The following is a 21,833-nucleotide window of genomic DNA, read 5'->3' on the forward strand; positions in this document are numbered from 1 at the left end:
GGCCGCCGCTCGGCCGCGAGTGACAGGCCCGGGCGGAGGGCGGGGCCGCCGGGGGATGAGGTCATGCCGGGCGAAAAAAGCCCCTGACGTCACCTGCAGCCAATCAGCGCGCGCGGCTCGGGGGCAGGTGACGTCAGCCGGCCCGGCTCACGGCGCAGATTAGAGGCGGCGGCCGCGGGGGGCGAGGGGCGGGCTCGCCGCCCTCCGCCCTCTGCCCTCACCCCTCACCCTGGCCCTGGCGCTTAAAGGGGCCGCGCGTCCCGAGGCCTTGCCTGGGACCCCACCTCCAGGAAGCCTTCCCAGCCCCACCGCGCGGCCTCCCCGGGGACCCCTAGCCGCGCCGCAAGCACACCGGCGAAGGGTCCTGCGCGAGGGTCCTCTCCACGCCGCCCCGGCCTTTGTTGGTGCGGGACCCACACCGGGAGGTCCCTCGCTCCCCCTGCCGAGCGTTCTACCCTCTCCACGACCCCTGGTGGGGAGCCGGGGTCTCCCCTCTACTGGGGGCGAGATTGGAAGCTCAGAGGCGAGATGGCTTGCCTCAGGTCATACATCTCTTGAACTCTGGTGGGGGGAGCCCCCAGCGCAGTGCTGTCCCCCCAGCCCCACCGATGACCTCCACCCCTTGACCCGACAAGTGAAAAGGTACCCCAAAACAGCTCTCACTGGGGTCCCCCCTGACAAAGTGCGCCCCCATAAGACCTGCTGAGGGTCCACCCCCAGCTGAGTGCGGTGGGAACACAACCGGTCGCCGCTTGGACGCTGGAGTCCAGCGCGGGCTCATAGGTAATTACACCTCGGGCAGGTGTTGGGCTGAAACAAACAGAAGCCAGAGACGCCCTGGAGCGGGTGGGCGTCCCGGAGGTGGCGACATGCAAGCAGTGACTGGAGGCTGGGAAGGCGCCGGTGGTGCAGGAGGGGACCCCCGAGGCAGGCAAAACCTTGGCTGTCCCGGACCAGGAGGCGGCCGCCGGTCCTGGAGTGGAGGAGGCGGGGCGCGCAGGGTGTGGGAGGGCACGCACTCAGACATCTATCGATTGCTCGGTATTTATTGAGCGCCTGTCCCTGGCACTGGGGACTTAGCTCCACGAAATGGGACAAGGACCCCTGCCCCGGAGCCCACGAGCTGTGGGAGACTTTGAAGGTAGTTATTTTTGGGAGAGGTGTGACCGGATAGCCCAGACATTTCTAAAACCCCTCCCCCAGGGCTGTCCCATGGACAGTGAGGGCGGCCCCTCCTCCATCTTGGAGCCCCCAGCCATCCAGGCCTCTCAGGGCCACTCTGAGGCTCTGAGAGGGGCTTCGGCCCCCCGGAAGTGCAGCCCCTTCCCGTGAAGGGAGGGGTGTGGGAGGCGGCTGTCAGCCTCCCCTGGTTGAATGAAAAGTCACCAAAAACGCAGCAGGCATGATTGGCCTCCTGGGCCAGGGTGGGCACTCAGGACCCCAGAGCTCTGAGTGGGAGTGGGGGAGGACAGCGGGCAGCAGGTGGGTGCTGGGTAAGGCTCCCAGGGGCCCTCCTCCCCTTTCTCATACTCAGTTCTCCAGACCAGTCGGTGCTGCCTTGAGGCTCAGAGTTGTGCACATAGTAGGTGCATAGGAAGTGTTTGGGGCGCCTCCCTCGCTGGCCTGAGGAGTGTCTGGGCAGTGGTGAGCATATGGGGTCTGTGTGGGGGGAGAGTGTCCCTGGCTCAGAGCCAGCACAAACATCTTTTGGGGAGTGAGGCTCTCCCGGAAGGAAGCGCTGGTAACCCAGGGGCTATTTGGGGCTGGTCCTTCCTCCCTCCCCTCACAAGCTGGGCCCCAAGGAGGCGCGTCCTGCTGAGAAGACAGGTGCTGGCCGGAGGTGGATGGTGGATCTGAGCTCTGGGGGGTGCCGAGCCTGGATGCATGGCCAGGTCAGTGGTGCATTGCGGGGTGTGGTGGGGGCTTGCTGGGTTTGACCTCACTCCGTGTCTGAAAAGTGGGGGAGGCCAGGCCCTGAAGGGGGGCAGGAGGATTCCGACTGAGCCCCCAGAAGCTTGCCAGGTGGCCAGAGGAGGTACGTGACGCCCTTGGGCAAACACAGACAGACCTGAAGGGCCTGTGACCTGCAGGACTGGCGGGTTGTCCCTCGTTAGATAGAGGAGCTGTCACTTGGGAAGGGGGGGCAAGGATGCCCCACGAGGCTTGTCCCCCTGCCAGGCCCAGGATGAGCCCAGGGGAGAGGAGAAAGGTGGAGGGTGTCCTGCAGGAGGGGGTGTGGCCTTCTCCTCCTCTGCCCAGCCCTGATGTGGTCAGTGTCTGCATGTGGCCTGGGGATGCCCTTGGCCCCTAAGAACTCTGGCTGTGCCCTAGGCAGCTCCCAGGCAGGCCTGAGCAGGCGGCAGTAAATGAGGGGCAGGTGTCAGTGTCCTCGCCCCCTTCTAGAAGCTGCAGGTGAGTGGGTGTGTGGGGCGCCTGGCCAGGGGACAATGTTTGGGCATGACTGTTTTATAACCCTGATGGTCATTTTTTCGTGCAAATGAGCACTTAAAACCTGTGGTTCTGCAACAGTGGGGCTGAGGGGTTGGGTGGTACCATTTCTGGAGGGAACAGTGACTTTCCAAGGCCACCAGCTCTGCTGCCTAGGTTCTTTCCAGCCCGAAGTTGGGGTGGGGTGGGGAGGAGTGCTGGATTCTATGCCCTCCCTCCTTCGCCCATCTCCCTTGCGCCCCAGCAGAGGCCGGTCTCAGCGCCTGCCTGGGGCAGTGGGCCCTCAGGCTCGCCGCCCCCACCCCCTCCGCCCCGCCCTGCCCTCGCCGGGTCAGCTCCTCCGGCGGCCAGCATCTCCGGGGCGCGGAGGGGTGGAAAGGCAGGGGTGGCCTGGGGGCGGGCCGCGCGTGGAAGGGAACCCCTCGCGGATTTCCAGCTCCCCAGCGGGGCCGGGCTTCAGGCAGTGGCCGTCGTGCCAGGTGGGGCAAGGTCCGAGGGCGGGCTGCCTCCTGGGCCCCGGCTCCTGGCAGGTGATCGCGGTCGCGCCTGCCCGGATGCCGCCTTGGGGTCCTCGGGGTGGAGCAGGACCCTCGTATGGCTCGGGGGCGCCAGGGCCGCGTCGGGGTCGGGTCGGGCATCCGTCGGCGGGACCCGCGCATCCGGGCGGGCAAGTCGGAGCGCAGCCGTCCGGGCGGTCCGTGCGCGCCCTCTGCCGCCCGCCTCCGCCCGACGCCGCGGCGGACGCCTCCTAACGCGTGCAAGCAGAGAAGTGCGTTCACTTTTTCTCTGGTTGGCCGCTCATGTTCCAACTAACGACATGGAGTGAACACGTGTCCTTGGCGTTGCATTTTCCACAGCCTGACTTTTTAAAGTCAAGGCTAGTTAATAAAGGGCACGTATCAGGTGTTCAAGAAGATGGGTTGTGACAACTGTGTGGGCATGTGTGTATTATCTCTTTCGCTGTCCATAACGAGACCTCGACCGTTTCCATCGCCCCCAAAAGTTCCCGGCCGCGCCTTCCAGCGGGTTCTCTCCTCCCCTCTGACCTGTCACCGCCGGTTAATGTTTCCTGTTCTTGAAGTTCATAAAAATGGAAACTTAGCCGTGTGTTCAAAAAGTGTCTGGCCTTTTTCCATCAAGAAAATGTTGAGATTCATCCATGTTCCTGCTTTCCCACCACCCGATTATAACTATGTGTGTGGTGCTGTGTTACATGGATGTGTGGTGAGATTTGAACCAATTCTCTGTTTTTATATCTTTGATTATTTCCGTGTTTGGCTATTAAAAACAGTTCGGTGAGTGGCTTCTTTCTATGTGCTTTTCATAACACATTTCAGATGATTTTTTTCCCTTTTTTTAAAATTATGATATTAAAAAAGGCTTACGAATAAACACAGACAATGATATAACAAACACCTCGCTCATAGACCCAACTATGTCAGTATCTTGCCATTTTTGCCTCGGATTAGAGCAACAGCCGTGCAGATGCTGGTGCTCTCCTTGTACCTCTGTGGCCTCTCTGTCCGGGGGCAGCGGCCATGCAAGCTGGTGGGGTCTCCCTAGTTGTGTCTTTATCATTTTACTGCATGTATAAATCCTGTGAACAACAGATGGTATTGTCTTGTGTGCTTTTAAATACTTACATGTAGGTATCATGCCGCAACTGTTCTCCTTCAATTTCCCTTTTCTCACATCTGTTTATCCTCCTTGTTGATGGTGGCAAGCCTAGTTCCTCCATTTTTGCTGCTGTATAGGTTTCCATTGAATGAATAGACTGATTACTTGGCCGTTCCTCTATTGACAGACATTTAGCTTGTTTTCAAGTTTTTCTCTTGATGCAGTGGGGCAGCATCCTAGCAGACATCTCCTAGCGCAGGTTCCGCCGCTGCGTCAGCATCGCCTGGGACCACGTTGCACGTGCGGACTCTCAGCCCCCACCCCAAGCCTCCTGAGCCAGAACGTGTGTTTTAAGGAGCCCAGGAGATTTGTATGCATGTTCAATTTTTTGTTTTCCTTTTTTGCATCACTTTAATTTTTACAATTATCATATAGTAAAATCAAGTTTTTAGTTGACATTTTTTATCATGGTAAGATATACATAACATAACGGTTATAATTTTAACCATTTTTAAATGTACAGCTCAGTGGCATTAAGCACATTCACATTGTTGTGCAACCATCACCACCATCCATCTCCAGAACTTTCCATCTTCCCAAACTGACACTCTGTCCCCATTAAACACTAACTCCCCATCCTCCCCCACCCCCAACCCCTGGCAACCACCACTCTACTTTCTGTCTCTATGAATCTGATTATTCCAGGGACCTCATATAAGTGGAATCATACAGTATTTGTCCTTTTGTGCCTGGCTTATTTCAGTTAGCACAATGTTTTCAAGGTTCATCCATGTTGTAACATGTACCAGAATTTCATTCTTCTTTATGACTGAATAATATTCCATTGTGTGTACATACCACATTTTGTGTACCCATTCATCCATTCATCTGTTGATGGATATTTGGGTTGTTTCCACCTCCTGGCTATTTTTAATAATGTTGCTCTGAACATTGGTGTACGAGTATCTATCTGAGACCCTGTGTTTGCTTCTTTGGGGGATAGACCCAGAAGTGGGATTGCTGGATCACATGGTAATTCTGTGTTTAACTTTTGATGAACCGACAGTTTTCCACAGCAGCTGCACCATTTTGTAGTCCCACAAACAATGCATCAGGGTTCTGATTTCTCGAAATCCTCAACAAAATGGACTCTGAATTTTAACACGTGTGTAGATTCGTGTACCATCATTATAATCAGGATAGAGAACAGCTGTGCCATCCCGGGACTCTCCCTCATGCTGTTCCTTTAGAGCGACGCCCTCCTTCTGCTCCTACCCCTTGGCACGCACTGGTCTCCTCTCCGTCACTATGGTTTTCCTTTTGAGAACATCGTAGGAACGCAGTCATTGCCGAATGTAAGCTGTCGAGACTCCTCTCGCCTCTGAGGTCGCCAGGTTGCTGTGTGTATCCACAGTTGATCCCTTTTTACTGCCGAGCAGCATTTGACGCCATGTTTAAACCACAGTTTGCACTGTCGCTTGTGGAAGGACATTGGGTCGTTTTCGGTTTTGGAGATTATGAGTAAAGCCACTATAAACATTCCCATGCAGATTTTTGTGTAAATCCAGTTTATCCCTTCTCTAGGATAAACACCAAGAGTGTGCCTGTGAGGTCACGGGGTGGGTGTAGTTAAACCTACCCCCACTACCGGGCCGTCCTCCAGAGTGGCCGCAGCATAACTTGCTCAAAGGTAATTAAGCTTTGAGAGACACTGCCCGGGGACCTTGGGCAGATTCTCTGAGGCGTGTACCAGAAGTGGGGTTGCCAGGTTGCCTCAGCTTTCTGGGTGTTGTTAAATTGCTCTCAGAGTAATTAATCATGCACCAGCAGAGGACGAGAGCTCCACTTTTCAACTTCCTTGTCAGCACGTGTGATTTTAGACATTTTGACTGCAGCTGCGTTGAATTGATAGACTAATTTGGAGGAGGACACCATAGATCTTCTCGCCCCTGTGGATGTATTTAGCTTTTTAACATCCTTCTATGTGACTTTATAATTTCCTCCAGAGAGGTCTATCCATCCTGTTAGATGTATTCCTACTTACCTTATAATTTCTGTTGCTATTGTGAAAGGCTCTTTGTAAAAGTCACAATTTCTGATGTTGTGACTTGTCTATGGCAATGCTCTCGATGGGCGTCTCTGAATTTCCTCATCAGCTCTAACAGACTGCCTGTCGATTCACTAGGATTTTGTAGGTAGACAGTCAAGTCATCTGTGAACCCCCACAGTTTTTGTTTCTTTCCCAACTTGGCATCGCTTGTTTCTTTTCCTTGTCATATTGCGTTGGCGAGGATCCCCTATTGTAATGTTGAATACACACTGTGAAGCTGGGAGTCTCAGCCTGAGTTCTCTAAGAGACGTCTCGAGGCAAAGCTTAGTGCAAATGTGTCAGTGAACAGTCGGTCCTCGGAGGCCAGATGAGGGGAAAGAAGTGGTGGCTGGTTGCTTGTCCACGCAAGCCACCTCCAACATCTCATGGGGACATTGCATCTCAGGACGGTCTGCAAGGAGGGAGAAGGGAGAACGCTTTATCCTTCCTGTCTTCCTCTCTCATAGATCAAAGTGCGCCTCATGGGGAATTTACTTCCCTGCTATTTTGGGTTGTGTGTTAAATCGGCCCCCTGGGCAGCCACTGGAGGGGCCAGAGCTTCTGAGTGTTCACTTACATGTAGGTATCATGGCGTAAAGTTGGACCAGGGTCCAGCAGCTCCTGGGGTTCCTGTTGCTACAGGCATGATGAAGGTGGAACTGAAGACTGGCCCTCTCTGGGAAGCAAGGCAAGGGACTGAGGCTGGGAGGCGGGGTGGTAGATGTGGGAAGGCAACAAGCTGGCTCCTCTACAGTGGACGTCCACTCTGTTAACTGACTAGAAAGGGAATATTCCATGGTTTTCCAGTCTGAACTAGCTGCTCTCCATGCCTAGCCACAAAAGTGTCCTTCTGGACTCTTCCTGCACACCATTAGGCGACTCATTGGGGCATCATGTCCCAAACAGCCATAAGGATTTTCAGCCCCTGGTGCCATGTGCACTTGCCCAGCTGTAGGACCTGGGTCCCTCAGGGATGGAGAGACCCCAGCCCCATACTAACTCTCCTGAAGGCTGTCAAATCAGGAGAGGGGTGTAGGCTGGGAAGTGGGGGTGCCCACGGAGGGGTCTGTTCTCAGGTCACTGGCTCTCTGTCTGGCAGAGGGCGTCTGACCTCCATGAGGACCTTGCTTCGTGGTGGCCCTTTTGGTTTCAAAGGCGCCTGAGTGCCCCTCTGGGCCTCCCACAGCTCCTCAACTGGCTGGAATTTCTGGGGTGCTCTCCCCATCCATCTCATCTTTGGGACCCCCCCCCCCGTTTTAACAGTCAGCTCCACCATGTAGTGTGGCCGGGTCCCTTTGGGGAGCGTTTGTTACTCTCGTCCTTGGTTTCGTGTGGTATCATGGAGACTGTCTGGTTTGGGGGGGCATCTGTGTTTATCCAGGGCACTTTAGGCCCCAAAGCATCACAGCCCCCCAGCAGCACAGGACCTCCTGGTGCTGGCGAGGAAGGTGGCAGAATGCTCCTTGTAGGGGCAGCTCTCGACAACTCATCAGTCGTTCTCCGGTGAGGGCCTCGTCCTCGGGCTGTCAGTCTGTCCCTCGCTTGGCCCGTCCAGAGCAGCCACAGCCCTTGGGCTTCGGACAGCTCTCTCCGTGATGCCCACAGATTTTATCAGCCTCAGGGACATCTCCTTGAGTTGGCTGTACGTGGCCACTGAAATGGAAATCCAGATAGCAAGCCTGCAGAGTGGTTTGTGGGGAGCACGACCTTTGTGGGCCCCTCGGCTCTCTGACCACTGCCACTGCCGGGTCTGCTGAGCCCCTCCCTCCCTCTCCACAGATCTGGGCCCAGCACTTTGTGGGGGGTTGGCACCCTCGGGTGGTCCCGGCTGTGGCCATCAGGGCAGGGTGCCCTTGTGTTTCTTCTGCGGGGACCAGGGGCTCCCCTTGTGCTCTGTCCCATAGGAGAGCCAGCAACAACCCCGGTGCCGCTGGGGCCTTGTCCAGTTGCTGCAGTGGGACCTTCCGTAAATATTACATTCCTCTGGAAGCAGACGCTTTCCTCCCCTGGTTTTTATGTATCACAGCCTTCCTGTTTCCCAGGTTAAGAGGGTGGCTCCGCCCAGACCGAGTGGGTTTCGACGCTGGCTCCCTACCTCTCTGCAGCAGGACGATAGACAAGGTGTCACTGTCTTGTGGTTGCCCTGTGGGGGGCGAGATCAACCCTCTGCCCCAAACTGGCTCAGATGTCAGGACTGAGACATCGCACATACACCCAGAGGGTGGGACAGGGTTCGTCACTCTCACCGTGAGGCTCTGGTGAGCAGGGCAGGCGCCTGGCTGGTCTGGAATGGCTGAATGAAGGGAGGACACCTGCTTTGGATTCTGTCCTGGTTAGGGGAGGGGTCTGGGCTTAGGGTTCTCACCCAGACTGGGGTTTGAGTGGTTTGAGCTTACCCTACCGTGGTGGGCTTCCTCATTGGCTCACACAGTTGTGGGGTAAAAAGAAGGTGGAGGGTGGGGCCGGCCGGAAAGCTGTCAGCAGTCCAACGCCAGAAACAGGGTTGGGCTCGATTCCACCTTCCTCTCTGGGCTTCATTTTACGTCAGTCCCTCAGGGCTGTTGCCAGATCCGTGTAGGAAACCCTCAGAGACAACTTCATTTCCGTCTGGCTGCTTCAGGAAAGACCAGAGGGCCATCGCTGCGGGAGCAGGTGGGTGCCGGAACGTACCCCTCGGCCATCACCAGAGTGTCTTCTCACGGCTGCCTTGCCGTCCACAGAACATTTCCCACGAGGACGGTGGTAGCAGCAGCCTGTTGTCCAGGTGTGGACTTTGAGGTTCTGGGAGGAAAAGTGATTTGCTCTGGGCTGCTCAGCTAGTCCGCGTAGCAAACGCACACAGGGCATTTAGGAGACACGGGGCAGATCAGCCTCAGTCGAGGATGCTGTGGGAAGTCGGACAGGTGGGTTGTTTGCAGGAACTGAGCACGGCCACAGGTGTTATTCCAGTGCACACTCCCCCCACCCACCAGAGAGATGGAAACAGATAAACACACCAACACGGCAATGGGGTCCGAGGCCAGGGGCTTTATTAGATACTTAAAGGACAGAGAGGGGTCTGAGCAAGCAGTGACCGCAGAGCAGGCAGGGCTGAGAGCCACTGCTGCCCTGCTCAGAGGTTCTCAATGGGGAAGTGCCAGGCGAGCAGGGCTGGGGGCGGCCTCCGCTGCTGGTGGCTGGAAAAGATCTCCAGCTGCTGGAGGTGGGCTCTGGAAGGCGTTCTTGGACACAAGTGCCCACAGCATTTCTTGGCAGGAGGTCAAAGAGAACTGGGCAAAGGAGGAGGGTGGGAAACAAAGCACTAGGGTGGCTCAGGTGGTGCAGGGAAAAGGCGGATGATGGCTGTACTGGAACCCGGGACTTCTGACCAGGGATGGCACCGGCTTTGGGAAGGGTCCCTGCAAAAACTGAAAATCAGATCTTGCGCTGGCAGCAGATGGGGACACAGCAGCTGGACTGGGAGCAGCAGGGTTTGCAGCAGCTGGATTGGGAGCAGCAGGGTTTGCAGCAGCTGGACTGGGAGCAGCACACAGGGACACAGCAGCTGGACTGGGAGCAGCAGGGCTTGCAGCAGCTGGACTGGGAGCAGCAGGGCTTGCAACAGCTACACTGGGAGCAGCAGGGTTTGCAGCAGCTGGACTGGGAGCAGCAAACAGGAACACAGCAGCTGGACTGGGAGCAGCCACAGGAACCACAGCCCCCCTTGGAGCCCCCACAGGATCCACAGCCCCCCTTGCAGCCCCCACAGGAGCCACAGCCCCCCTTGCAGCCCCCACAGGAGCCACAGCCCCCCTTGCAGCCCCCACAGGAGCCACAGCCCCCCTTGCCACAGCTCGAGCAGGAACAGGCTGGCACACAGCAGCACACGGGCTTGCAGCAGCACACGGGCACACAGCAGCTGGAGCCACAGCCCCCACAGCTGGAGCCGCAGCCCCCACAGCTGGAGCCACAGCCCCCACAGCTGGAGCCACAGCCTCCAGAACAACCACAGCAGCCCATGGTTCTGGTGAGTTGAGGGTGGAGCAGGTCAGAGGAGCAGGTAGAGAAGGGAGGGTCAGGTGTGGAGTCCCCTTGGCCTGGAGCCCTTTATACACCTGTCCAGGGTCAGGTGTGATGCTGGGCACATGGTCACTTCCTGGTTCCTGTTTGTGCCATGTTTAGGACCTCTTCCTCCTTGTTTTCCTCTCGTATCAGCCCCTGGTGTAAGGTCCTCTTGCCGTTAGCTGCTCTGGGTCACTCCTCAGGACCCCGCTTTCTTGCTGAATCCGTATCCAAACTTGAGGGAGGTACCTGAGGGTCCAGCCCATTTACCTTAACTACAGAGTCTCATTGATTAGAAAATGATGTATTTCAGCTGTACAAAGGATATGGGTAATAATATATCAAATAAACCTGTAAAAAACACCCAAGCTATGAAAAAAATCCCAACAATCGATGAAGCCCCCTTCATGCATTTCTCTGTGATATTTCCCTCCCACCCTGGATAGATTCCTGAACTTGGAATTCATCACTACCACACAGTCTTTACATTCTTACTAAATATGTATGTTTTTAAAACATACTATTTGCATGCTTTAAACTTTAGTTGGTAATACAGTATATTTCTCCTTCTGAAAATTGTTTTCAAAAAAACCAGTGTTATATTAAGAGATTTCTCAAGGTGATACATATGGCGCTAGTTTACCCATTTTCTTATTTTTTGTGTCTAGGTTCCTAAATAAGATCGCTCCGTGGTTTTCGTTTCTCCTGGGCTCCCCCTCCTTGGCATCAAGCCCCTTCTAGCCTCATATTTGACGAGGTGGGCCTGTCCCTTTTCTCCACGCTACAACGTTTGTACACATCAGGAATTGTTCATTCCTTGACCATTTGGGGGAGCCTGTCTGTGAGGGGGTCCAGGTGGAGGCAGTGAGTGTGGGAGGGCGAAGTCTGACTCCGCCAATTTACGTGGCGGATACAGCCCTGGTGCTTTTTCTGTTTCTGCTCAAGATGAGATGTCATTTCACCCATGCTTTTGGATTTGTTGACAGACCCCTTTTCGCAGCAGCCCCTATTTCCAGAGCTGCGATGTGTGTGGCTGGGGAGTGTCCTCTTCTCCGTGTACACCTTGTCCTTTTCTGATCAGTGTCACTAGATGCTGTCCACTTCCGCCCTCCTCAGAGGACAGCCTCGGGTCTCGTTCATCTTCTTTATTGTCTGTTTTCAAACCTGTTTTATTTGTTTTTTGCTGTTGCCTTTACTTCTTTCCTCCTGCTCTATTATTTTTCTCTGTTCCTCTTACACGTTCTTAATATGGACACGTTGCTCGTTCATCTCCAATCTTCCTTTTTCTGGCACAGGCGTTTAGGGCTGCACGTTATTTTAAGGTGGAGTTTTTGTTCGATAGCCCCTGTTTTTATACATAGTATTCTCATTTTTGGTCAAGTCTAACTATTTTCTAATTTGTCTTCTGATTTTATATTTGGCCGTGAGTTTGCTACCCGTGTTTGAAACATTCCAAACGGTCGGGGGTTTGCATTGATCCTGTGGACTGACTCCTAGCAGGATGTGCTGCCGTCCGAGCAGAGGCCTCGAGGTCTGAACTCTGTCGAGACTCCCCCGGGAGCTGGCACGTGCGAAAGAAGTGTAAACAGCCCATCTGTGTTAAGACCTGTGTGTTCTGCAGGCTCTGTACACACTCTCCATCACCTACGGTGTCCTGGAAACACTGCAACCTTAGGAACTTTTGTTTGCTCTACCATCAGTTACTAACATAAGCGTGCTAAAAACCTCCGACTGTGATTCGGGAGTTTTAAATTTCTTGTAATTCTTCCAGGGTCTTTTCCCCAGTGGAATTCAAGGCTCTTTTAAGAGGCCCACACGATTTGGAAGCGTCCTGTCCTCCCGGCTAATTGCTATCCAACGTTGTTTATCTCCTGCCCCTAGTCACACCTCGAGGTGCCTTCTGAGGCTGACGTGTTCCTTCCAGTGGTTGTGGCTGGTGTCCCTGCCCACCCAGGTTCTCACAGCCTCCTGTGTCCTTCTGTTTTAGGGTTGTCTCTCGTGTCTGGGTGAGCCGCTTAAAAACGCCCACATTTGGGGGTTTCTGTCTTTTGTCGGCTGAATGCACTAGACCACTATGATTTCTGACTTAGGCTTGTTCCTACCATCCTCCGCACATAACTGTCCTATTTCAATGCCTTCTTCCCACCCCCTCCTTCCTGGGGTTTTTAAAGATTCTTCTTTTTTTTTGCCCTGACTGATCTAGAAATAATACACTATCTTCCCTGTTTCAGTGACAACCGTATACTTTTCACACGTAATTTAGAGGAAACACTGTCTGGATGTGACTGACATCTCCCCCTGCCCCACAGAAGCGTGTGAGGGACTCAGGACCAGCCTGCCCTGCGTGCTCCAGGTTGTGCGTGGTGTTCTTGGGGTCTTGGCTCCGCCTTGTTTTTCTGTTCCCTCGTTGCTCATCATCGTCCATTTACACAGTGAGTGTTGACCCATACTCACCACATGTCCACCAACAATCTACTCTCTCCTTCCTCCCCTTCCTCCTCCCTCCTGGGCTCACTTTCCTTCTTCCTGAAGGACGTCCTTGAGAAGTTCCTGTGCTGAGGTCCCTTACTTTTATTGTGTTATTGTTAATGTCTTTTGGGTTTGTTAATAGTTGCTTTCTGTGCTTTGGTGCTCCTGTCTTGGGTGCACAGATATTTATAAGTGTAATGCCTTCTTGGTGGAGTGTCCCTTTAATCATTATATATTGCCCCTCTTTGTCTCTCTTTACCTGTCTTATCTTGAAGTCTGTTTTGTCTGATATAAGTATTGTGACACCTGATTTCTTTTGTTTGTCATTAGCTTGGAGTATCGTCTTCCATCCCTTCACTCTGAGCCTGTGTTTGTCATTGGAGCTGAGATGTGTTTCCTGGAGGCAACAAATTGTTGAGTCTTATTCTTTAATCCATCCTGCCACTCTGTGTCTTTTTATTGGAGAATTCAATCCATTTATGTTTAGGGTGATTTTCAATATATTAGGGCTTAATGCTGCCATTTTATCACTCGTTTTGCAGTTCTGCTGCATTTCCTTTGTTTCTCGTCCTGTGTATTTTGGTCTACCAATTGAGTTATGTAGTTTTTTATGTTGTGTTTCTTTGTTTTCTCCTTATTTATTATTTGTGTGTCTGTTCTGCTTTGCTGTTTAGTGGTTACCATGAGGTTTGTATTCAAAGTCTCATAGATGAGATAGTCCATTTTCTGATGACCTCTAATTTCCTTAGACCAAGCCAGTTCAGTCCCTTTCCTCTTCCTGTCCTAAGTTATTTTTCTCACATCTTATTCCATCTTTCGTTGTGAGTTTGTGATTAAAATGGCAAGGTTATCTTTGTTTTTGGTGTTTTCCTTCCCTTTATCTTTAATGCTATTCTTGAGTATTTGCTAACCTGTTCTCATGTATAGCTGCAATTTTCTGATTTTGTCTACCTATGTATCTCCTTACTCTGTGCTTTGTAACTTCTTTTTCCCTTTTTTTTTTTCAGGTATGAGAGCCTTCTTGAGGATTTCTTGTAGGGGGTGGGTCTTGTGGCTTATGAACTCCCTTAGGTTTTGTTTATCTGGGAAAGTTTTTATTTCTCCATCATATCTGAAGGATATTTTCACTGGACAGAGTATTCTTGGCTGAAAGTTTTTGTCCTTCAAAGATTTGAATATGTCATTCCAGTCTCTCCTAGCCTGTAAAGTTTCTGCAGAGAAATCTGCTGAAAGCCTGATGGGGGTTCCTTTGCAGGTTATTTTCTTCTGCCTTGCTGCCCTGAGTATTTTTTCTTTGTCATTCACTTTTGCCAGTTTCGCTACTATATGCCTTGCAGTAGGTCTTTTTACATTGACATATTTAGGAGCTCTGGTAGCCTCATCCACGTGGATTTCCTTCTCCTTCCCTAAGTTTGGGAAGTTCTCTGCTATTATTTCTTTGAACAAGCTTTCTGCTCCTTTCTCCTTCTCTTTCCTTCTTGAACACCTATAATTCTTAGGTTGCATTTCCTAATTGAGTCAGATATATCTCAGAGACTTTCTTCATTTCTTTTTAGTCTTAATTCTCTCTCCTCCTCTATTTGGAGCATTTCAACATGTCTATCTTCGTTTATGCTGATACTCTCCTCTGTGATGTCTGCTGGAGTGTTCAGGGAATCCGTATTTTGTTTTATTTCTTCCATTGTGTCTTTCATCTCTACTATTTCTGATTGATTCTTCTTCATAGTTTTAATCTCTTTTGTGAAGTAGTTCTTCCCAAATGCATTGAATTGTTTCTCTACGTTCTCTTTTACCCCATTGAGGTTTTTGATGATAGCTATTTTGAATTCATTGTCACTTAGATTACATATTTCTGTGTCCTCAGGACTGATTTCTGGGTGGTTGACATTTGCTCTCTGGTCTGGAGCTCTAATATAATGTTTTATATTACTTGAGGGCGTGGCTCTGTTCTTTCACATCCTGGCATTATTTGGTTGCAGTTACAATCTATCGCCACTGGGTGGGGGTCAAGAGCCGTGTATTCTGAGCCCTCCGCTTTCAGCTGAGATCCCAGGAGCTGGAGCTGGCATTGGTGGGGGTTGGGGGGAGGGGTGCTTTCTCCTGCGTGCTCTTGGGGTTTTCTCTCTCTGCTCTGTCTGCTCTCCTGGGGTGCTGGCTTGATAAGGTCGCCCCCTGTGAGAGCTTTTGCCCCAGTAGAGGGCTTCCCTCTAGGCTGCAAGGGCCCTCAGGGACCTTTGATGTTCCCGCAAAGGAATGTCACCTCCCCCTTCCCTCCTTCACGGAACCTCCCACAGTCCCAGGTCCCAGTCTTTCGGGGAGGGAGAAAAGTTTTCTCTTACCCCATTCCACCTCCTCTTGAGGGGGGGGTGCCAGTCTTTCTGCCTTCCATCGTATGGCTATGTGGATGTCTCAGACGTCTTTTGTGCTGTGTTTGGATGTCCTCTGTTGGAGTGTGAATGTCTTTTTCTTGTGTGGTGGAGGGGAGAGGTTACTGGGGAAGCTCACTCTGCCATGATGCTGATGTCACTCTGGGAACTTTAATTTTTAATAAATTGAACAGGGAATAGGCTCACTTGATACAGAAAATTAAAATTAGATGTCTATCTCACACCCCCTACAATTCAGATGGATTTCTGATCCGAAAGTATGTACACAAGTGAAAGAAAAAATATACGATTGTAGAAGATAATGTTGGAGGTCATGTTTGTTATCTTAGGGCAGGAAGGCAATTCTTAAATGTGATCCCAGAGCATAAGTGAGAGATAGGAAAATACTGGGCTTAACCACCCCAGAGAAACACTCCCACAGCCCGGTGGTATTTAGCAGGGTTGAGTATCCGTGTATCCGATGACATGTGGATCCCACCCCTGGGTAGGTACCCCAGAGAAACACTTCTACAGATGCCACAGAGCAAGGATATTACTCCCAGTGTTTTCCGTGGTAGCAAAGAGCTCCCAAAAGGGCAATGGACGCCTGCAAAGTGTGGTACAAATACAATGAGCACTCTTTGGGGCCAGAAATAGTGCATTTTCATGTAGCCATGCAAGTCAATCTCAGAAGCACCAGATTTGCTAAAAACAAGTGAAGAAGCAGAACTAACTTTGTAATCATCATGAATGTAAATAAGTGTAGACACTGGAAAAATACTACATATTTGTCATGATTCTATGCACGCATATGTAAATAAACTAACAGAAGATGGGTTGGAAAGATATGCACAAGGATGGGGTCCTCTCCTGGGGTGGATGATGGGGTCGGGATGACGATGACAAAGGAGAAAATGTAAATAACAAGACAGGGAGGATTCATTAACTGACGGTTACGATGCACACAATTCTCGGCACGTATGTGATGCATAAATATGTCTCTATTTGGATGTCTGTGGATGCACGTACTAATTTACAAAAAGATGTGTGATTCTTTTACAACCACAGAGGTTAAGTCCATATGTACTCAGTGAAGAGTAAGAACCCTATAGAGATCAAAGTGAGATCTTGCCTTCTCCCTTCTCACCTCGTCCAATCTGGAAGAGGTAACCGCTGTTCACGGCTGGAAGACGCGTGTGCTTTAGCCTCCTGTGCTGCCGTGGGAGCTGCGGGGCATCTCACTGTTCAACGTGCTTGTTTCCACCTCATTCTTTTAAGCAGCGGTCACACAGGTGCTGTATTGGTCAACGTCTTTTGTTTCTTCATTTCTAACCACTGGGGAATTTTCTAGCGGCCTTTCTGTGGTTGGTTTCCAGCTTGTTTCCACTGTGGACACAAAGCATGCTCTTTCTGGCTTCTGCCCTTTGAATTTGTTGAGACTTACTTTATGGCCAGGCTTTGTTAACTTTCGTCAATGTTCTACATGTGCTTAAACAGCATACGTACTCTGTAGCTGGTGGTGCACCGCTCTCTAAGTCATTTTGGGTGAGTTCGTTAATTTTGAGGTTCAGATACTCCAAATCTGCTTGATATTTTTTTGTCTGCTGGTGTGTAAACTACTGGGCTAAGAATGCTAAAATCCTTCGCTTCCACTATGAATACGGTTTTCGCCCTGTAGTTGGTCACACTTTGAGGCCATTTCTTCATGTGCACACAAAATTCAGATGGTTAGAACTCTTAGTTTGTGGAAGTGAGACTCTTTATCTCTAGAAATTCCTTTGGGTTTTATATTTTTTTGCCCAGGATTACTAGAGCTTTCTCTGCATGTTATGTCCTTTTCCATCCTTTTATTTTTAACTTTTCTATATCCTTATGTTTAAATGTGGCTTTTGAATTTACGTGTAGTTGGGTTTTTAAAAATCGAGTGTAGCAATCTTTTTATTTAAACTAGCCTGTGGTGTCCTCTTCCTTTTAGTGTAATTTCTGGCACATGTGGGGTTTCAGTCTACACTTTATCTTGGATGTAACATTGCATCATCAGGTCTGTTTCTTTTCTCTCTTTCCCTGCATTCTTTTGGATCGATTTGTGCTTTTCCTGAATCCATTTCTCCCTGGAAGGTGTGACCGTCACCCACAGCTCTGGCTTCTCCTCTGGGGACTCCGACTACACATCTGTTGGGTCTTCTTGGCCTGTTTTCAGTATTTGTCACTTTCTCTGGAATCCTCTTCTCTCTTTCTTCATTTCTTTTTTACTTTCAAAATTTGTTGTGCTCATCAGCTCTCACGTTCCTTCCATTTCAGTCTTTATTTCCAAAATGATTTTTTCCTCTAATTTTCCCTGGAGTGCTGTCACCTTGTTTCTCAAATATTCTATTTCGGACCCATGTTATTCGTGTATGTCTCCTGTAATTTCTTCTCATTGTTTGCTGGCTTGTTTTGACGTGACCGGCTACGTTTTGGCCTGTTTTACTGCACGCCTCTCTGCTGTGCGTTCATGGTCCCTGAGGATTCACTGAGGGCCGTGCGCCCACTGCCCACCGGAGGGAGGAAGACCCTCCCAGTCTCCTGTGCTGAGCTCCAGCTGTGTGCTGTGCTTCTCCAGCCAGCACCTGCTGGCTCTTGAGGTTCCCCTGTCTTCAGTCTGTCACCTGTCCCCTTGCTTTCTCCTTCATAGAGGCCAATACATGAGGACTTGTGGTTCTCGGAAACTTGTGGTTTGGGGTCAACCTGGTTTATTATAAATTTCAACCATGAATTTTTGGTTTTGCTTTAGTTGCTTTGTCTGCTTTTATGTGGGGATAGACGGGTATGCAAAAACTCCACTTCCCCCACTCTGCCACCTTTCCAGAATTCCCCTATTTGAATTTTTGACCAAAACATCTTAAACAATATTTTCTTTCCACATCATCAAATAAGCAATGACCACATGCCCTACTAAGATGAAACCTCTGGCACTTTCATTCCCTCTCCTCATCTCCGAAATGAAATTGATATCATGTATGATTTTGTTTCTAGATTGTTTCCTTTTTTTTCCTTTCATTGTCTCTCTCTCACCTTAGGAATCCTTTCTTCATAATTACGTTAGAGTTCCCCACCCTGTTATCAAGAGTTACTTAGGTTTTGCCATAGGTTTTATTGGAATTCGTTGCTCGCCTATGTTTCTGCATATTTATTTCCCTCTATCTTTCGTTCAGTGTCCATTTGGCTGGAGGACTTCCTCCAGTAACGTTTGTCCTCTCCTCCCAGAAGTGGTGTCATTTCTCAAACCTTGCACATGTGACTTGTTCTGAGAATGGTCTTAATCCGGTGGCATGCCAGCAAGAAGGAGTTTTACTTTCCGCAGATTTCCCCCCAAATTCTCCACGTTGAACGTGCCCTTCCTATCAGGAGACTGGCCCCTTGTGGCACTATGGGCAGTGCTGTAGCTTTCTCATGACTCTCCAGGTCAAATTCTAAACTTCTAATTTTGCATTTGAGTCACAGGTGGACTGTGGCTCCATGGGTGGCATCCTGGTGTTTCACTTCTCCCTCGATGACTCAGCCTGCTCTGGGTCCTTCCAAGGATCAGCGTTACTGGACTGGGACCTGGGAGGAGAGAAGGGAGGGAGACCACGTGTCTCTAACTCAGCTGGGTGTGCACACCAGGTCCCTGTTCGGTTGGTTGTCAGTCAGAACCTGTCTGCCCGTCACTGCCTCCTGTGGCGGACACCCAGTGCCCACCCCCCGGGCCAAGCCCGTGCATCCTGAAAGCAGAGACGGTGAAGGTGTTTGGTGTCCGCTGGGAAGATAGAAGCCCGTGGATGGTTCTCTGGGAACGCACCAGGCATTCTGCCACGGATCTCCCAGCATTGCTGACGGCTCCAAAAGCACATTTACGAGGAAGTGGCTCATTTGTCACCACACAGGAAAGCGGTTGAAAAGAAAGAATTGCACCAAGTACACAGTTGGCTTACAGAGGCAGGAGAAGTTTTATTTTAAGGGGAAATTCAGTTGTTCTTTTTTTAAACAGATGAAGTTGGAGGTAACAGGAGGAAGGAAACTTGCAGGGAGAGGTGGGTCCTGGGAAGGAGGACACGGCCCAGAAGGGTCCAGATCCAATGGCCGAGACGCCAGATTACAAGAGTCCTCAGCAGTCACACAGAAACACTGCCTTGCAGGGTCGGAACTTGCGTCTTAGCCAGTCCGGGAAGAGGCAGAAAATGATGCACACGTGAGTTGTGAAGGCCAATTGCAGTAGCCAGCTGGCACCTGCTTCTAGGTGGAGGCATCTCCGGCATCTAGGAAATTTACTTCTCCTGAGCGAGGAGGATAAACACAGGTTCCAGAGGGAGAGCTGAGCCGTGGAGGGAGATGTGTGTGTGAATGAAGAGTAGACGGTTGTGGGAGGATGGGGAAAAGAGCTGATTTAGGAAAAAGAGAAGACTATGGGTTTCACCAAACATTGAGAAACCGAAGGTCTGGGTTCAGGGCCTCAGATCTTGCACTGGCAGCAAACGGGGACACAGCAGCTGGACTGGGAGCAGCAGGGCTTGCAGCAGCTGGACTGGGAGCAGCACACAGGGACACAGCAGCTGGACTGGGAGCAGCAGGGCTTGCAGCAGCTGGACTGGGAGCAGCAGGGTTTGCAGCAGCTGGACTGGGAGCAGCACACAGGGACACAGCAGCTGGACTGGGAGCAGCAGGGCTTGCAGCAGCTGCACTGGGAGCAGCAGGGTTTGCAGCAGCTGGACTGGGAGCAGCAAACGGGGACACAGCAGCTGGACTGGGAGCAGCCACAGGAGCCACAGGCCCCCTTGGAACCTCCACAGGAGCCACAACCCCCACCGCAGCCACAGCTGCCTTTGGAGCCCCCACAGGAACCACAGCCCCCACAGGATCCACAGCCCCCCTTGGAACCCCCACAGGAGCCACAGCCCCCTTTGGAGCCCCCACAGGAGCCACAGCCCCCCTTGCAGCCCCCACAGGAGCCACAGCCCCCCTTGCAGCCCCCACAGGAGCCACAGCCCCCCTTGCAGCCCCCACAGGAGCCACAGCCCCCCTTGCAGCCCCCACAGGAGCCACAGCCCCCTTTGCCACAGCTCGAGCAGGAACAGGCTGGCACACAGCAGCACACGGGCTTGCAGCAGCACACGGGCACACAGCAGCTGGAGCCACAGCCCCCACAGCTGGAGCCGCAGCCCCCACAGCTGGAGCCACAGCCCCCACAGCTGGAGCCACAGCCTCCAGAACAACCACAGCAGCCCATGGTTCTGGTGAGTTGAGGGTGGAGCAGGTCAGAGGAGCAGGTAGAGAAGGGAGGGTCAGATGTGGAGTCCCCTTGGCCTGGAGCCCTTTATACACCTGTCCAGGGTCAGGTGTGATGCTGGGCACATGGTCACTTCCTGGTTCCTGTTTATACCATTTTGTTCCTTTGCCAGTGCTGTCCTCCTGGCTCAGGGTGCAGCTACTTTCCTTGTTTCCTGTTTATCCTCTTCCCCTTCTGTTTTGGCCCCTATAATTAGAACCTCAGTTCCTGGCTGCCTGTGTTTCCCCAGGGGCCCCAGGACGCTGGTCACCTGCCCTCTCTGCTGACCGCAGGTGCTCCACCTGTGCTGAGTTGACTTCTCCTTCACAGTAGTCATCGAACATGTTTATATTTTAAAAATCATCCGTGGTCTTAAAGAGCTTCTTCAAGGCGAGGGAAAACAGGATTGAAACAAAAAAACAGCCCACTAATTGGGAAAAAATATTCACAAGTTATTTATCCGACAAAGGGTTAATCTCCATAATATATAAAGAACTCACACAGCTCAACAACAAAGAATCAAACAACCCAATCAAAAAATGGGCAGGGGACATGAACAGACATTTCTCCAAAGAAGATATACAGATGGCCAATAGGCACATGAAAAGATGCTCATCATCACTAATCATCAGGGAAATGCAAATCAAAACTACACTAAGATATCACCTTACACCTGTTAGAATGGCAAAAATATCCAAAGCCAAGAGTGACAAATGTTGGAGAGGCTGTGGAGAAAAAGGAACCCTCATACACTGTTGGAATGCAAATTGGTGCAGCCACTATGGAAAACAGTATGGAGATTTCTCAAAAAGTTAAAAATAGAAATACCTTATGACCCAGCCATCCCACTACTGGGTATCTATCCTAAGAACCTGAAATCAGCAATTCCAAAAGTCCCATGCACCCCTATGTTCGTCGCAGCATTATTCACAATAGCCAAGTCATGGAACCAACCAAAGTGCCCAGCAACTGATGATTGGATAAAGAAGGTATGGTATATATATATACAATGGAATACTACTCAGCCATAAAAAAGGACAAAGTCATCCCATTCACAACAACATGGATAGACCTTGAGGGTATTATGTTGAGTGAAATAAGCCAGACAGAAAAAGATGAACTCTGTATGACTCCACTCATAGGTGGTAGTTCACATACAGACAAAGAGAACTGATCAGTGGTTACCAGGGGAAAGGGGGGGTGGGGGGAGGGCACTAGGGGTGAAGTGGTGTACCTACAACATGACTAAAAATAATGTACAACTGTAATTTCACAAGGTTGTTAACTATCATAATCTTAATTAAAAAAATCATCTATGGTCTTTACTGGAAACAATAAAAATCTAAAGAAAATACATTATGTATAATGCTGTCACCTGGAGATGACATTTCAGTTGATCGTTGTGGGCATGAGTGAGTGTATATGTATTAATTTTGCCTCAGTTTACCCACGCTTTTGTCAGCTTTCTGGGGATACACTTTCCTTTACTATATAAATAAGAATAATCTACCCCATCCCG

The 21,833-nt window shown here is 50.9% G+C and overlaps 1 protein-coding gene and 1 long non-coding RNA gene across 2 annotated transcripts; both read left to right on the top strand.

The window, feature by feature from the left end:
* The first annotated feature begins 1,020 nt into the window (after positions 1 to 1,020).
* Positions 1,021 to 1,903, top strand: LOC139073327 (uncharacterized). The gene is made up of 3 exons (XR_011524264.1): positions 1,021 to 1,141; positions 1,535 to 1,644; positions 1,791 to 1,903. It is a non-coding gene; the product is annotated as an uncharacterized lncRNA (long non-coding RNA).
* A 1,139-nt stretch (positions 1,904 to 3,042) lies between these two features.
* Positions 3,043 to 20,291, top strand: LOC103561333 (transcription factor SPT20 homolog). The gene is made up of 3 exons (XM_070564657.1): positions 3,043 to 3,217; positions 9,526 to 10,160; positions 19,521 to 20,291. The coding sequence occupies exons 1-3, from the start codon at positions 3,043 to 3,045 to the stop codon at positions 20,289 to 20,291; spliced, it is 1,581 nt and encodes a 526-aa protein (XP_070420758.1).
* The last annotated feature ends 1,542 nt before the right edge of the window (positions 20,292 to 21,833 follow it).

Source organism: Equus przewalskii, chromosome 11, assembly GCF_037783145.1.
Source record: "Equus przewalskii isolate Varuska chromosome 11, EquPr2, whole genome shotgun sequence".
Classification (NCBI taxonomy): domain Eukaryota; kingdom Metazoa; phylum Chordata; class Mammalia; order Perissodactyla; family Equidae; genus Equus; species Equus przewalskii.

What these genes read in the sequence shown, in the direction of transcription:
- LOC103561333 (XM_070564657.1), top strand. Translation starts at nt 3,043, where the DNA reads ATGGCTCGGGGGCGCCAGGGCCGCGTCGGGGTCGGGTCGGGCATCCGT. An exon ending in TAACGCGTGCAAGCAGAGAA is followed by an intron (nt 3,218 to 9,525) that starts GTGCGTTCACTT and finishes ACTTCTGACCAG; the next exon opens with GGATGGCACCGGCTTTGGGA. An exon ending in CACAGCAGCCCATGGTTCTG is followed by an intron (nt 10,161 to 19,520) that starts GTGAGTTGAGGG and finishes TTGCACTGGCAG; the next exon opens with CAAACGGGGACACAGCAGCT.